A 15,715-nucleotide genomic window follows, 5' to 3' on the forward strand; every position below is an offset into this window, starting at 1 on the left:
ATGCAATCAAATTCTCACAGCAATGCTTCTCCAAAATCTAGTAGAAAGTCTTCTACTCTGGACAGTAGAGACACATACTCCAACAAAAGCAGCAGAACATTTTTAATACCCTTGATTTCAGAAGAAACAAGAGCAGGTGTCCCAATACTTCTGTCCATATGGTGTTGCTTAGCTTGGCTTAGTTAGTGGGTCACACACAACAGTACAGGCTAGCTCTTGCTGTCACAAGAACCAGTTAAGCTCCGCCCACTGCAGTGCAGTCCACTCAGGAGTGTGGGAAAGGTGGTGGTGTTATCTACTGATAACTCACCAACCGCTACTTAATGGTGCACCTTTTGACTGCACATGTTTTCGTAACAGCAGCTCAGGGCTGGTTCTGTGTTTTGCTGTTGTGGTCATGTGTCCCAGTGTAATCCCAGTATGAGCGTGTTCTATACTGGGCTCCACTTGATTTCGCGTTTTTTCCTCTGTGACTCATCAGCATCTATCAGCCAGCTGCTGACAGCATGGCGGTGGTCTCTGTTGTACAGGAAAAACTGTGCAAGTCGTGCTTTGTGTAGTGTGTTTGTTCTTTGACTAATTGAAGAGATGGTTCCTCAGACCCACAGGGAGTGAGGGGGTGGACCAGAATACTGAAGTTCAGCAAAGTGAACCTGCAGCACTGAGGTTTCCTACAAATTAAACCACTTCAGGATTTCTCCCACACCTCCAGCCCCTATTAGTGAAGATTAGCCGACCCAAAGTTTACAGTTTTCTCCTATTTAAGTTTTGTTTTGTTTTGGACAAAAGTATTGGGACACCTATACGCTCCACCCACAGGAGCTTTTACAGCATCCCATTCTAAACCCATAGGCTGTATTAATATGGAGCTGGTCCCTCTTTACTCTAAGCTCCACCAGCAGCAGCAGGTCTGGAGCTCTGCTGCAGTTACTCAGAGTCAGTTGGAGGCTTTTCTGCTCTCTGCTCTGAGCTCAGCACTCGGCCCTGACCCCGCTCTGTAACTTTACGTGGTCTGACAGACACTCGGTGGCTGAGCTGCTCTCTGTGAGCTGTTCCTCCTAAACTCTTCCACTGTTCAATAATAACACCACTCACAGCTGATGGAGGAAGATCTAGGAGGGAGGAGATTTCACCAGCTGACTTGTTGTTGGTGGTGCAGCAGTGTCTCCTATTACATACAGAACCACGCTGGAGTTCAGTGAGCTCTTCAGAACCTCCCGTTCTTTCACTGATGTGTGGAGGAAAGACAGACTGCAGGACTAGAGGCTGGAGTTTATACACCTGTAGCTGAACGGGACTGAATCAGACACCTGAATTCAGTGATTAAGAGCAGTGTCCAAATACTTCTGTGCACACAGTCATAAGGCAGCCTGATCACCTGCTGTAGGAGTGGTAGTGTACAAAGTAAAGTCAGTGCCTACCAAAAGTGCTCCAAGGAAGGACAACCTTGGATCATAGGTACCCAAGGCTCACTGATGCTCATGGAGGCCCCGCCCATCTCACACCTTACAGGACTTAAAGGATCTGCTGCTAATGTTAGTCTTGGTGCCAGGCTTTAATGCTGTGGCTGATCTCTGCATATCTATATTTGAGGTAAGAAGAGAAACTGGAAGAAAATTATTCTTTCGCCTTAATGAACCTTAGCCAGTGTGCTGGAATGGATGTGAGTATCCTAGAAACAGCACTCCTACTGTGAGAAGCCTGTTCCAGGGGATGTTTCCTTATCTGGAATGGAGATTCTCCATACATCTCTTGCCTCCGCGGATACGTGGGCATGCCGCCTCGTCTTTGCACAGCAGCCTCCTGTCTCCATGGAAAAGAGAGATGGAAAAACTCTGGCTTTGCTGCTCATCATGCGTGTTGCCCTCCTACACGTTCTGTCAATCTTTAGGAGCCTTCCATAGCAGAGACAGTATGGAGATAACCTGTATGTTGGTGTGTCGGTGGTGAAGTCAACGTCCTTCAGGGCGGGAGACGGATATGTGTGCTTGTCCAGTCCAGTGTTCATGTGCTGTGTCGAGGTGTGATGTTGTTGGTGTTGCTGTGGGAAGTTTGATACTTTGGAACCATGGCAACTCAAAGAACCGCATGGATGCTCAAATAATTCAGCGAACCCTTTCAGTACTACACTATATGTCCAAATATTTGTGGACATCCATTCTAATGAATGCATTCAGCTACTTTAAGCTGCACCCATTGCTGATACAGATGTGAAAATGCACACACAGCTTTTCTAGTCCCTGTAGAGAGGAAAGTAGTGAGATCTTGTCGGTGAGCTAGTCTGAAGAACAGAGCTCGGTTCCTCCAGGGTTCTCCTGGACACCCCCCAGTCCAGCCAGCACAGCATGGAGGATGTGTTCACCTCCATCAGCAGCAGCAGCAGCAGCAGCTCACCTGATTTACCATCATTAAGCCCTGATTTACCACCAAACCAGGTGTTGATCTGAGGAGAACTCTAAATAATACTAGACTCCATGAGGAGAACTTTGGAGATGTTCTAATGATGAACACAGTGATGGAGAACCTCCACCACTTTCTGTTGGAGTGTTATTATTAGTGTTTATTCTAATAGCAGAGTTTTACTGAGCAGATAAACACTTACACCAGACCTCATTGACCTCATTGTTGAACCTTGCTGGGGTATGGTGGGATTAATTCAGTGAAACACTGACGAAGGGAGACGCCTACCTGAAGACCCCTGTGTAGTAACTCAAATAAAGTTTCCACCACTGCAAATAAATAAATAAATGCATGTATATGACTCTATAGACAGCAGAACCTTTAAATGGTTGATGTGTATGAAAAAAGCTCTTTCTCAAAATGAGGAAAGCAGTGATTTTGCAGAAAGGCTGAATACTAATACAGTAATGCATCTAATCTATTAGGACGCTGATTTTTGTAGAAGCTAATAAAAAGCTGATATCAAATATTGGCCTACTTGGCTCTGTCCCAGTTTAATAATCCAAATCCAAACTACCAGGTGGAACCTCTGCGGTTCTCATATTCCTGTTCTTAGCAGAGATAACAAACAGGCAGTAGGAGTTCCAGACCTTTAGGGATTTAGCCATTATCTCTGAACCACTAAATGGACCAATGACTGTAGAAAACATGGACAGCACAACGTCTCTCAAAAGTGATGCAACCACAGGTCCTGAGCTTCTGCTGGCTGGTTGCAGTATGATGTGTATCTCCGTCCATTTCCATTCCAGTTTACAGCCTATTTTCCATCTCTTTTACCTTCTCTTATCATCTTTCCATCTACAGTGCCTAATTCCAACAGTTGTATAGTCTCCCTTATTCTGCTCTATCGTAAGAATGCTTGGAGAGCTGTTCTGGCTTCATTTCTATAAAATGGAAGGGTTATTGGACAGTGAGATGTAGGCCCACCTCTGACTCGTCCGTTTACAGGGATAACTCTTTGATCACTGGATGGTGGTTCAACAACTGTTTTACAACACCCTGTCAATCATTCCTCCCCTTAAACATCATCATATTCACCTAGATTACAAATGACACTCTCATATTTTTGCATATTATCGCAGTGTTAGCGGCACTACCTTGCTGGCTTCCGGCCTCCCTCAGCACTGGGCGATATGATAAAAACACTATATCATCGATATTTAAAGACTTTTTTGCGATACACAATATTTATCACTACAGACTAAAAACATCAGTATCAGATTCTTATAAACTACTATCAGATCCTCTCCTGTACTAAACACAGTGATTTATACTCAACATCTGCTGCTCTTCATCTAATGAACCCAGTCTAATCACACTGTAGTAATGAAACCTGCAGCTGATCACAGATCAGCACTAACAGTCTCCTCCATTATTGTTATCACCATAACAAAATGTATCATGATACAATAATATATCGTCATATTGCCCAGCTCTAATTGCTACCGTGATGTCAGTCACAAGCTGCGTTGATGAGGTCCTGGACACTTCACATCTAAACACTAGTAAATATGAGGTCAACATCTTTAGACTCTGAGGTCAGAGGTCACAGAGAGTGCTACAGGAAACAGAATAGAGGTCATTTTATACAAACAGAACCTTTTTAAAACAAAGAGCAGATACTTTGGTCCCAAACTCCCCACTGATGAAACGCCATTGACCCTTCTATGTAGCCAGTGACGGTCCGGGAAAACTAGACTTGCTTGTTTTTTCTGGTATTTTAAGACATTAATTGATGTTAATATTGGTTTTATATAAGAACATATTCAGTGAAAAAAAAGATGTTTGCATAGGTATTTGCCCCCTGTGTTATAGAAACTAAAAGCTTCGAGATAAATCTGCCTCTGAGCAAGATGAGGTGTACAGATAGGGCTGTGTGAAACACTCCGGCACCTTAATGAAATAACAGATAGCGGATAATGGCTAAGGGCGAGCTGTTTCGAAAAATAATGCCATAACAAATATTATATTGTATTTCTCATAATCAGCTTCAGTCTCTTTGTGAGCTCGAGTTTTCTCTCTCTGGGGAGGCATGATAGGACAGATAGTGTTTATCCTGGAGCTATTCCATACACAGAGTCCATGCTGCTCTCTGAGTAAATAACCAGTAATGCTAACATGCATCAAAGAGCTGGGAGTCAGTTTGACCCATCAGCCCCTTTTCTTCCCATCTCCTCTCCTCTCCTCTCCTCTCCTCTCCTCTCTTCTCCTCTCTTCTCCTCTCCTCTCCTCTCTTCTCCTCTCTTCTCCTCTCTTCTCATCTCCTCTCTTCTCCTCTCCTCTCCTCTTTTCTCCTCTCTTCTCCTCTCCTCTCCTCTCCTCTCTTCTCCTCTCTTCTCCTCTCCTCTCCTCTTTTCTCCTCTCTTCTCCTCTCTTCTCCTCTCCTCTCATCTCCTCTCTTCTCCTCTCCTCTCCTCTTTTCTCATCTCTTCTCCTCTCTTCTCCTCTCCTCTCGTCTCCTCTCTTCTCCTCTCCTCTCTTCTCCTCTCTTCTCTTCTCCTCTCCTCTCTTCTCCTCTCTTCTCTTCTCCTCTCCTCTCCTCTCTTCTCCTCTCCTCTCCTCTCCTCTCCTCTCCTCTCCTCTCTTCTCCTCTCTTCTCCTCTCCTCTTGTCTCTTCTCTTCTCCTCTCATCTTCTCTCTTCTCCTCTCCTCTCTTCTCCTCTCCTCTCCTCTCCTCTTTTCTCCTCTCTTCTCCTCTCTTCTCCTCTCCTCTCGTCTCTTCTCTTCTCCTCTCTTCTCCTCTCTTCTTCTCTCTTCTCCTCTCCTCTCTTCTCCTCTCTTCTCTTCTCCTCTCCTCTCTTCTCCTCTCCTCTCCTCTCCTCTCCTCTCCTCTCTTCTCCTCTCCTCTCGTCTCCTCTCTTCTCCTCTCCTCTAGTCTCTTCTCGTCTCTTCTCGTCTCTTCTCCTTTTGTCTCTTCTTAAAGAGAATGAAGATAAAATAAAAAAGATAAATAAAAGAAGATAAAATAAAATCAAGCTGAAGAATCTAAAATAGAACACAATGTGAAGTAGTGAAGACTTTCCATTGCTACTGTATGCTGTAAACCTGTGTGTGTGTGTGTGTGTGTTCTCTTGCAGGTATCACCACTGTACTAACAATGACCACTTTGAGTATCAGTGCCCGTCACTCCCTCCCTAAAGTCTCCTACGCCACTGCTATGGACTGGTTCATCGCCGTCTGCTTCGCTTTCGTCTTCTCTGCCCTCATCGAGTTCGCCGCTGTCAATTATTTCTCCACTCTGCAGGCCAATCGGGAGCTTCGTCGGGCCAACGCCGCTCGTGCTACCATGGCAGCTGCTGCCGGCAGTGACGGAGAAGTTGTTTCGGTAATATTCCTCCTCCTCCTCCTCCTCCTCCTCCTCCTCATCTTCATCTTATTCTGCTTTCTCTCAGATCAGAGCTGACCTGGTTGCCGGGTCAATGAGGCAAGAAGGCAAAAGAAATGCCTGGAGAGGCTCTTTACCGATGGTGATTCAGGCCTGACTGTTTTAGTGACTGGTCATTACTGAAGTCTCAGTCATTAACAATAAGTTAAAAGCTTTTGAGGTGTCATCTGAAAATGGACCCACCACACACCACCATAACACTCCACCCTCCAGTGTATCGGTGCTTTTACGCATTTTTTGGAAAGAAAAGACCAAAATAAAGCAAAGCAGCTCAGATATGTGTTTAAATATTGGTCATTTCTGCCAAAAGGCTTAGAGTAATGAAACTATTGTTGTTACTTAGCAACCAACAGTTATCACATAGCAACATGGCAGCTTTTCAACCAATTAGGCTCTGTGGTCAGGACTGGCTGTTGTATAAACAGTGTGCTCAGTTAGGAAGTCCCTGTCAATGTTGTGAAAGGAGTTTAATCTGAGTATGTTCAGACTGAGGGGAACTTTATTGAGGGTGGTCAGCTGGGGGGGAGGGGGGGGTACAGTTTTCCAGTTGAAAGGAAGGGCAATACTCCCTACAGTGTTCCAACTTAGAATGGACAGTATTGCAGATAATGGGGGGCAGTGTTACAGCTGATGTAGGACATTATTATTATTTTGAGGAAGGACAGTATTCTAATGGGGTAGCATTCAAATTGAGGGGGGAATTATTTTAATTTAGGGTGACATTATTACAACTGAGAAAGAACAGTAATGCAATAAATGGTGGGAGCAGTATTTTGAAATTGAGGGGGGCATATTTTAAATTTGGGGGGCAGTATTCCAGTAGAGGGGGACAGTATTTTAGTTGACAGTGTTCTAGTAGAGGGGACAATATTTTAGTTGAGGAGGGGACAGTGTTCTAGTAGAGTGGGACAGTATTTTAGTAGAGGAGGGGACAGTGTTCTAGTAGAGGGGGACAGTATTTTAGTTGAGAGGTGGGGGCAGTGTTCTAGTTGAGGAGTGGGAGTATTACGATTGAGGAGGTAGTTTTCTAGCAGAAGGTGGGACGGGCAAAAGTCTTCCAATTGAAGGGGGCGCTATTTCAATTGACGGGACATTATTTCAAATGAGGGGGACAGTGTTCCAACTTAGAATGGACAGTGTTTCTGATGATGGGGGGCAGTGTTCCAGCTGATGTAGGTTATCGTTATAATTTTGAGGAAGGACAGTATTCTAATGGGGTAGTATTCCATCTGAAGAGGGGGACAGTATTTTAGTTGAGGAGGGGACAGTGTTCTAGTAGAGGAGTGGGAGTATTACAATTGAAGGGGTAATTTTTTTAATTAATCAGAAGGTGGGCCGCATTTTAGCTAAGGGGAACGGCAAGAGTCTTCCAATTGAGGGGGGCGCTATTTTAAATGACGGGACATTATTCCAACTGAGGGGGACAGTGTTCCAACTTAGAATGGACAGTATTTCAGATGATGGGGGGCAGTGTTCCAGCTGATGTAGGACATTATTATTATTTAGAGGAAGGACAGTATTCTAATGGGGTAGTATTCCAACTGAGGAGGGGGGCAGTATTCCAATTCAGGGGCGACATTAGTCCAACTAAGGGGAGGCAGGATTTTAGTTGAAGTGGGACGGTATTCCAATTGAGGGGGGCATTATTACAACTGAGAAAGTACAGTAATGCAATAAATGGTGGGAGCAGTATTTTGAAATTGAGTGGGGTCATATTTCAAATTTAGGGGGCAGTATTCCAACTAAAGTGGGATATTATTATAGAGGAAGAGGAACAGTGATGGCGGCACAGCAGACCAACTGAGAAACAACAATATTCCAATTGATTGCCGTTACCCGCCGTGACGTCCTGTGGTGCCGGCCTGCCTCGGCGTAGCCTTTTCCCCCTCATCCCTCACTCTGTCTCTGATAAGGAGCTCAGTAGACGGAGGAGACAGCCAGTGGAGAGTCATTACGTAAGAAGCTCGATTAAACTCAGCACGCAAAGGGAAATGTTCGGATTGCCGCAGGGCAAGAGGCAAAACCCTGTGGTTACTTTAAATAAAAAAACACCACAGTGACGAACATGAGAGCAAGAGGGCGAGAGAGAGAAAGAGAGAGAGAGAGAGAGAGAGAGAGAGAGAGAGAGAGAGACAGTTAAGAAATGAATGATTATGTGAAGGAAATGGGCAGATTTCTCTCTCTGCGCTGACGTCAGTGGGTATGTTGTGTTGGCGTGTTTGACGCTGCTCTGGTTTTGTGTTGTGCTCAGTGCCCTGTAGTAGCTGAGTTGGTGGCGGTGCTGGTGGGTGGAAGGCCTTGCAGCTTTTGTGGAGGAACAAAGAAAATGTGGTTTAATCACAGGAGCTGTTCCTGAAACTCCCCAGCACTTCCACTTCTCCTCTGTTTCCAGGCTTCTGTCCAGCTGTCAAATCCAATTAGAATAACTGAAATGTGGCAAAACATAAAGTTCAATAAAGTTGAATAATGTTGCCTTGAGTGACGCCATCAAGGGCAGTGCTCCAGCTGAGCAGGGGGCAGTATAACAGCTGAGGGCAGAGAGATACAGTACTCTAACTGAGGAGGGACAATGTTGCATTTCAGGCAGGACATCATTCCAGTTGAGAGGGGACAGTATTGCAGTTCATATTGGAGATTGCAAATAGACTGAAGCAGTATATGCCAACTGAGAGGGGAATATTGTCCTTTGTAAGTTTAAATATTGTCCCTCCCCACAAGTGGAATATTGTCCTTATTCAGTTAAAGTATTGTCCCTCCCCACAGGTAGAATGTTGTCCTTTGTAAGTTAAGGTATTGTCCCTCCCCACAAGTGGAATATTGTCCTTATTCAGTTAAAGTATTGTCCCTCCCCACAGGTAGAATGTTGTCCTTTGTAAGTTAAGGTATTGTCCCTCCCCACAAGTAGAATATTGTCCTTATTCAGTTAAAGTATTGTCCCTCCACACAAGTGGAATATTGTCCTTATTCAGTTAAGGTATTGTCCCTCCCCACAAGTGGAATATTGTCCTTATTCAGTTAAGGTATTGTCCTTCCACACAAGTGGAATATTGTCCTTATTCAGTTAAAGTATTGTCCCTCCCCACAAGTGGAATTTTGCTCTTATTCAGTTGGAGTACTGCCCCACCCCCCTCCCAGGATTTAAATACTATACTCAGTTGGAGTACTATCCCAGGACAAATGGATTATTATCCCACCTTCAGAATTGGAATTTTGTCCTTACTCATTTGAAGTTTTGTCCTGTCCAAATGGACAGCAATATGGTTCCTGTCCATAATACTCCTCCGATTTGGAATATTGTCCCACCTCATTTAGAATATGACTAGAGAGCTGTTTTCAGCCAAGGTTTCTTTCATGGGCACGACGCCGACTACAGAATGTTGACACAACTTCAGTGGTCAAAATTGTGCCCATTCTCAAAGCCTTACTCTACATTCAGCTCTGCTGAGGGTCTTCAGATACTCTGAAGAAGCCGTTTGTAAGTGAAACCCGCTGGGTCTATTGTCTGCTGCTGTCGGTTTTGGCTTGTAGCGTAGCGTGAAAGAGAGAAGAAAGAAAAGCTCCGTATGGGAAGGTCCGACTTTGCAGGCATTTAGCCCAGGTTGAGAGCTGCCTGGTGTGCTGGTGAAAATAGCAGCGGCATAAATGCAGCTCGAGCCAGGAGCCACACGGAGATACACAGCTGACACACAGCTCTGAAAACCTGCTCAGCCATGAAAGCCCAGTCAGAGCCGTCAGACACTGCCAGAAAATGCCAAAGAGCCTTTACTGAGAGCACTCGCCCTGGTGATGCAGGGCATGGAGGACTGGCTGCTAGTCTGAGCCAAACCTGCTCTGTATTTGACCTTGTTTTAAGTTTAAATTCATTCAAATAAACATGTTTTTCTATTTGATCTGCTTAATGAATCGGTTAGGATGTGAACATTCAGACTGAGTTTGGTGTGAAACCAAAGATCGTGTGGGGTTATTCGCCTTATTTGGCCACGTCCCCTTTTTTCAAGAGTTTGTTTCTTCCGCCTTTGAAGTAGGCTACTGATCATAAAGGACCATAAAGTGGCTAGCTGTGCTAACCCAACATTCAACCAGGCTAATTAACCTTATTCAGAGCAGTGTTCCCAACCCTGGTCCTGGAGGCACCCTGTCCTGCACGCGCTAGTGGACTGATTAGCTTCCTCAGGTGTGCTGGGAGCAGGGAAAGCTCCAAAGTGTGCAGGTAAGCCGCCTCCAGGACAGGTATTGAGAAACTAAGAGCTAGCATATGGACTGTGTTCCTTTAGCTTCAGCCACAGACGTAGGTCCTCTTCTATAAATGATGCATCCATTGTTTCATTGAAAATAAGGTGAATGTTTATCAGTGAGGTTCATTTGTCTTTGTGGTTTTACTGTATTTAGCCTCCACTGGACCCCGGAGGTGTGCTGAAGAAGAGGCTAAATTCTCTGTCCCAGAGGGAAACGCCCCCTCGGTTTGCCACCCCGCCCCCTCCAGACTTCCGCCAGCAGGGTTCTGCTGTGCCCACCAATGCCATGCTAGCAGGAACCAGCATCATTGACAAATACTCCCGCATCCTCTTCCCTCTGAGCTTCGGCGCCTTCAACCTGGTCTACTGGATCGTCTACCTGACCAAAGACACCATGGAGTCCAGGTGAGGCAATGCTGCAACCTTAAGAAGGGCTGTCTGGATACTTTTGGATATAAAGAGCAGGTTCGTAAAGTCCCGTATGTGCTGTTTACGATCATCACACCACACCATCCTTCAAAAAAATATCCTATGAATGTCCTGGTTACAAGCCGAAATGCATGAAATGATCTTTAAGGATTTAGATGTTTTCGAACATGTTTGATGGCACAGGCGAGTGAGGGCGGTCGTTACTGATTATTCACATATTTAAGTGGAACTATCTGCACTTCTGGATGACTTTTACGTCTGTCATCATGTCAAAATGTGAAGGGCATGAACGTTGCTGTGATATTTGATTCCACGCTGATATTGTTTGTTTACTAAATATGTTCGTATTTGTTCTGTTGCTTGTTGCTCTGATTCTGAACATTTTAGTCCACTTTGACACTCTGAGCATTGTGCATGTGGGCTTTGACTGGCTGTTGCTAAGGTCACATCTGAGCACTGGAGTAGGGTGTTTTTCTGTTAGCGAACAAAGTGTGTATACAGTATAATGTGTTAGTGTGTGTTATGGAAATGCCTCAGCGGCAGAGTGGTGCCGATTGGAGCTTTTAGTTCAGCTGTACTGGTGCTGAAATATCTGTTACTCTCATTCAGGAGAAACTAGATGAAGTGAAGCCGACAGAGCATTATCCTCCATTACATAACCACTCAGAGATGCGCCGGCCTGCTGGAGCCTCAGCACTGCCAGCAGGCAAACTACAGCCACTGGACACATAACCCAACCCAGAGCTATATCCTCCAGAGAAAACGAGAGAGCGAGAGAGAAAGAGAGAGAGAGAGAGAGAGAGAGAGAGAGAGAGAGAAGGAAAAATAGAAATAAAAATAAATAATTCTTCCTCTTGAGGATATAATCAGTTGAACCCTATACTCCACCAATTAGCATTGGAGTTACAAGGATTGGGTACAGCGTATTGGGACATCTGCTCAGTCACTGTTTTTTTCTGAAATCAGGGGTATTAAAGAGTTTCTCCTGCTTTTCTTGGAGTAACTGTCTCTACTGTCCAGAGAAGAAGACTTTCTACTAGACTAGATAAAGCATTGCTGTGAAGATTTGATTGCATTCAGCAGCAAGAGTGTCAGTGAAATAGCTCATTGTCAGTACTGTATGGGATATTTAAATTGGTAAGAGAACTCTTTAAGTCTTTAATTTAGACTCTTGCTAATTTGGAATGCATTCTGTTCCCCTGAACTTTGCATCAACCAGCAAACAACGCATGTCAGGCCAACAGATGTGTTACCTGAACAAGCAGTTATGTGTTATACAGTGAGGCCGGTTGATTTGGACGTGGTGTACTACGGCCCACGGGCGAACGCTACAGGTCTTCTCAGTCCTGCCCACCGTGAGATTTGAACAGTTCTCCCACAAAGAGTTCCTGAAAGTTTCCTATTGGCTCCTGGCATCATCTGTTTGCATATTGGCCGTGTCTCCACACCTGTTCACTCACATTCAGTGTGTAGTCGGTCTCCATAGACTACCTTCTCTTAGATATTCAGATGAATTGTATCTAATGGTTCAACTGCCCTGAGCATAACTGAGCTGCCGATTGCATTACTACTGATCATACGGTCAGAATTTTGGGCAGATGGCTAATACTAAAACTACAACTTCAACACTCACACAGGCATTCGCTGAATATGAATTCATAAGAATGAATTATGAAAGCCAGTGCAGAAGTTTCTTTATGTGGTTATTCTAACCTGGAGCACAAATCATCCAAATTGAGTGTTGAACCAAAAACTACATTATAATTGTCTGTAATAACACATAAATACATGCAATATGCATATTTGCCAACTGTAGTTTTGACATATGTAATTAGACTTCATGCTCGTTGTAATATTTAAAGAAGTGTAACATATCAGTAACAGTAGATTGTTTATGTGTAACTACACAGTTATTACAGACACTTAATATGAGTCCTGAGCTGAACTACAGGTCTGTTTTTGCCTGAATATGAAAAGTGTCATATTGGGGGGCTTGATTATTGGGGGTTTTTCTGTTTTCCATACTTATTCAACTGGGTTTTGGCGCCGGTTCAGAATCAGCAAACCACAGCGAGAGATTTCCGGATCTTATCCAGCTTGTAAGACAAAAATCTGATCAGAGAAGTTTGGTAAAAACAGACAGAGAGAGACGTTTGCACTTCGCTGTGCAGCTCGAATTGTGTTTATTATAAATGACTAAACTAGCAAACTGGGAGTGACTGTGACGCTTTACCTCCTTTAAGATGATGCTAATCCTAGCTTCTGTATTACTGGGTCTGTTTATATAGACGGTGATTTATATAAGAATTTGGTGAGTGAGTAGAGATTAAACCATCCCCTGTAGATTAGAGCCTTAATCTGATGCTAACATACTGACGACATCAGCCAAAACATTAATACCATCCACCTAATACTAAAAACAGGTCTAATTCGTCTAGGCATGGACTCTACAAGACCTCTTAAAGGTTCTGTAAGCTGTAAAAGTGTTCTACTGGAGTTTCTTAGTAAATGAACATCCAAATAATGAAAAGAACAGTCAAAATAATTACCTTTTGAAGATAATTCTTTTAAAAAAAGGTTCTATATCACACCAAAAAGGGGTTTCACAACTTTTTAGAACCCTGATTGCGGTAAAAGTGTATAACAAACCATCTACAAGAGGATTTCCATCATAGAAAATAACCATTTAAGCAAATATTGTTTGAATTGTCTTTTGACTTTACAAAAGAACCCTTGAAAAACCCTTTTTAGGACTATCTGTCAATACCTAAGTTCATGTTCTACATAACAGTGAGTAATACGGTGTCAGAAACCTCATAATCAACTGCATTGAACAGCATTGACCTGAGATTATCCAGCAGGACAAGGTTCACTTTTGATATTTTGATATTTTCTTAAAGTCAGGGTAGAATAGGTCTTTCTATGTGTATAAGGAACCATATACAACAGGTTCTTTATTTCATCATGTTCAAAAAAAAGCCCTTAAACTTGCTCTGTAAAGCACCAAAAAGGGTTCCACTGCTAGAATTTATTTGTACTATATAATGCTAAGAGTGTATACAGATTATTATATAACAGGTTCTTCATGATAAACCACCTAAAGGAGCTTTATCTATCAGTGAAAAAAACATTTAAGCCAAGGTTCTTTGAGTTGTCGTGATTTGATATAGAACCAGTGTCTCCACAGTGTCAGAAACCCCATCAACAAGTCTAGTACAGATTTTGGCCTGCAGCTTGCAACATGCTTACTGATGGCAGGTATTAGGCAGGTGGCCATAATGTTTTTGCTCATCAGTGTCATTAGCAAGTCTATGGCCTTGTAAACGGTGAGGTTAACTTTGTAGAATTTGGTATTATGTTGAGGGATATGAAGAATGTCTGACTGAAATAAATACATAAATAAATAAATAAATAAATACATAAATAAATAAATAAATACATAAATAAATACATAAATAAATGGTTAACCAATAGTCAATCAGTTAAGGGTTGATATGACACACATATTCGCTGAAGTACATGAAAACAACGGCAGTTACGTCATTAGCCAGCGTGCTACAGCGAGGTCTTTAGGTTGTGTTTTTCAGTCGATATGGCACCACGTGAGCCGTCGCCCCGCTCCAGCGAGCTTTTCCTCCAACAATGTAAGTCGATGCTGTTACATAAGAGGGGAAATCTTCCGGCCTTTCGGCTCGCGGCTAACAGCGCTCCATTGATCCTGAGAGAGGCCGCCGGAGACACGCTGCCAGTAACACGGCATCAGCAGCACTTTTCAAGTTGGTTCTGACAATTTCAGCAACAGCAATAGCATTAAAGTGAGAGAGAGAGAGAGAGAGAGAGAGAGAGGGAGAGAGAGAGGGAGAAAGTGAGGACGAGAGAGCATCGCATTGAAAGATGGGAGAAATGGAGCCGGCTGGTGTTTGATGGTAGGAAAAAAAGACAAGTGCATAAAGCTGGAGATGACGTTTAGATGGTATAGCAGTGTGGTGGTGGACGGAGATGTTTATCTGGGTTCTTCAGGTTCATGATAAAGGAGGACAGGGAAAGGACAATCCCTTGGGAGAATTAGAGACAGTTGGAAAAAGTATACTACTGCCTGTTGCAGTTTAGCCCCACCCATTCACCCATTCAGCCTACTGCAGTTTAGCTCCACCCATTCAGCCTTCAACAGTTTAGCCCCACCCATTCAGCCTTCAACAGTTTAGCCCCACCCACTCACCCTACAGCAGTTTAGCCACACCCATTCAGCCTTCAACAGTTTAGCTCCACCCATTCAGCCTATAGCAGTTTAGTCCCACCCATTCAACAGGAAGTAGTTCTATCCAAATTAGCACCATGCTAACTTTCCGTGCTAATTTTCCTTACTTTGTTTTAATGCTAGTTACAGCAGTTAGAGCCAAAATGCCAGACATAATAAAGCAGTTATAAGCAGCCAGTTCAGGTGTAATAAATGAGTCATGAATGCACTATAATGGAACTTTCAGCTAAAGTACTGCCTGAGGTGTCCAAAAACTTTTGATGGTCAGTGTAGGTGCAGAAAAACTTACCGAAACTCAACATCCTGAAAGCTCAGGTGTTTTGACAACCAGGAAAAGACGGAGTTATAAACCTTAGCGCAGAGAGTGGACAGCGGCAGGTGCCACGGCTCTGACAGGAGAACACGTCTAGAACACTGACTCACGCGGCCTGAGGTTTTCGAGCCGGAGGCCATTTGGCTGTATTTATATCACATGACGGCAGCGGGAGCCTGTCAGAACCCTCGGCAGCCTCAGACAGCTCACACAAGACAGCGCGGGAATAAACCACCTTTCAAACCAACACAGTCCAAACACGGGTCACTTTCATCATCTTTATTATTTAAAGCAGCAGCAGCTTTAGAGTAAACAAATACAATTCAGATATATCCAGCTTTATAAACTCTACACTAAAGTATAAGAGCTTCATACTGGATATTAATGCTATTAGAACTTCATACTGGATATTAATGATATTAGAACTTCATACTGGATATCAGTGTTATTAGAGCTTCATACTGGATATTAATGTTATTAAAGCTTCATACTGGATATTAATGTTATTAGAGCTTCATACTGGATATTAATGTTATTAGAGCTTCATACTGGATATTAATGTCATTAGAACTTCATACTGGATATTAATGTTATTTGAGCTTCATACTGGATATTAATGTCATTAGAGCTTCATA

The 15,715-nt window shown here is 43.5% G+C and overlaps 1 protein-coding gene across 1 annotated transcript in view; it reads left to right on the forward strand.

Moving 5' to 3' along the window:
- gabra6b (gamma-aminobutyric acid type A receptor subunit alpha6b) overlaps positions 1–15,715 on the forward strand; it is a 65,475-nt gene that overhangs the window by 17,816 nt on the left and 31,944 nt on the right. The window contains exons 8-9 of the mRNA XM_072662470.1: positions 5,538–5,785; positions 10,235–10,485. Coding sequence (XP_072518571.1) covers positions 5,538–5,785; positions 10,235–10,485 — 499 coding nt within the window. The remainder of the gene's footprint in view (positions 1–5,537; positions 5,786–10,234; positions 10,486–15,715) is intronic.

The sequence above is a fragment of the Salminus brasiliensis genome, chromosome 18 (genome assembly GCF_030463535.1).
Source record: "Salminus brasiliensis chromosome 18, fSalBra1.hap2, whole genome shotgun sequence".
Lineage (NCBI taxonomy): Eukaryota > Metazoa > Chordata > Actinopteri > Characiformes > Bryconidae > Salminus > Salminus brasiliensis.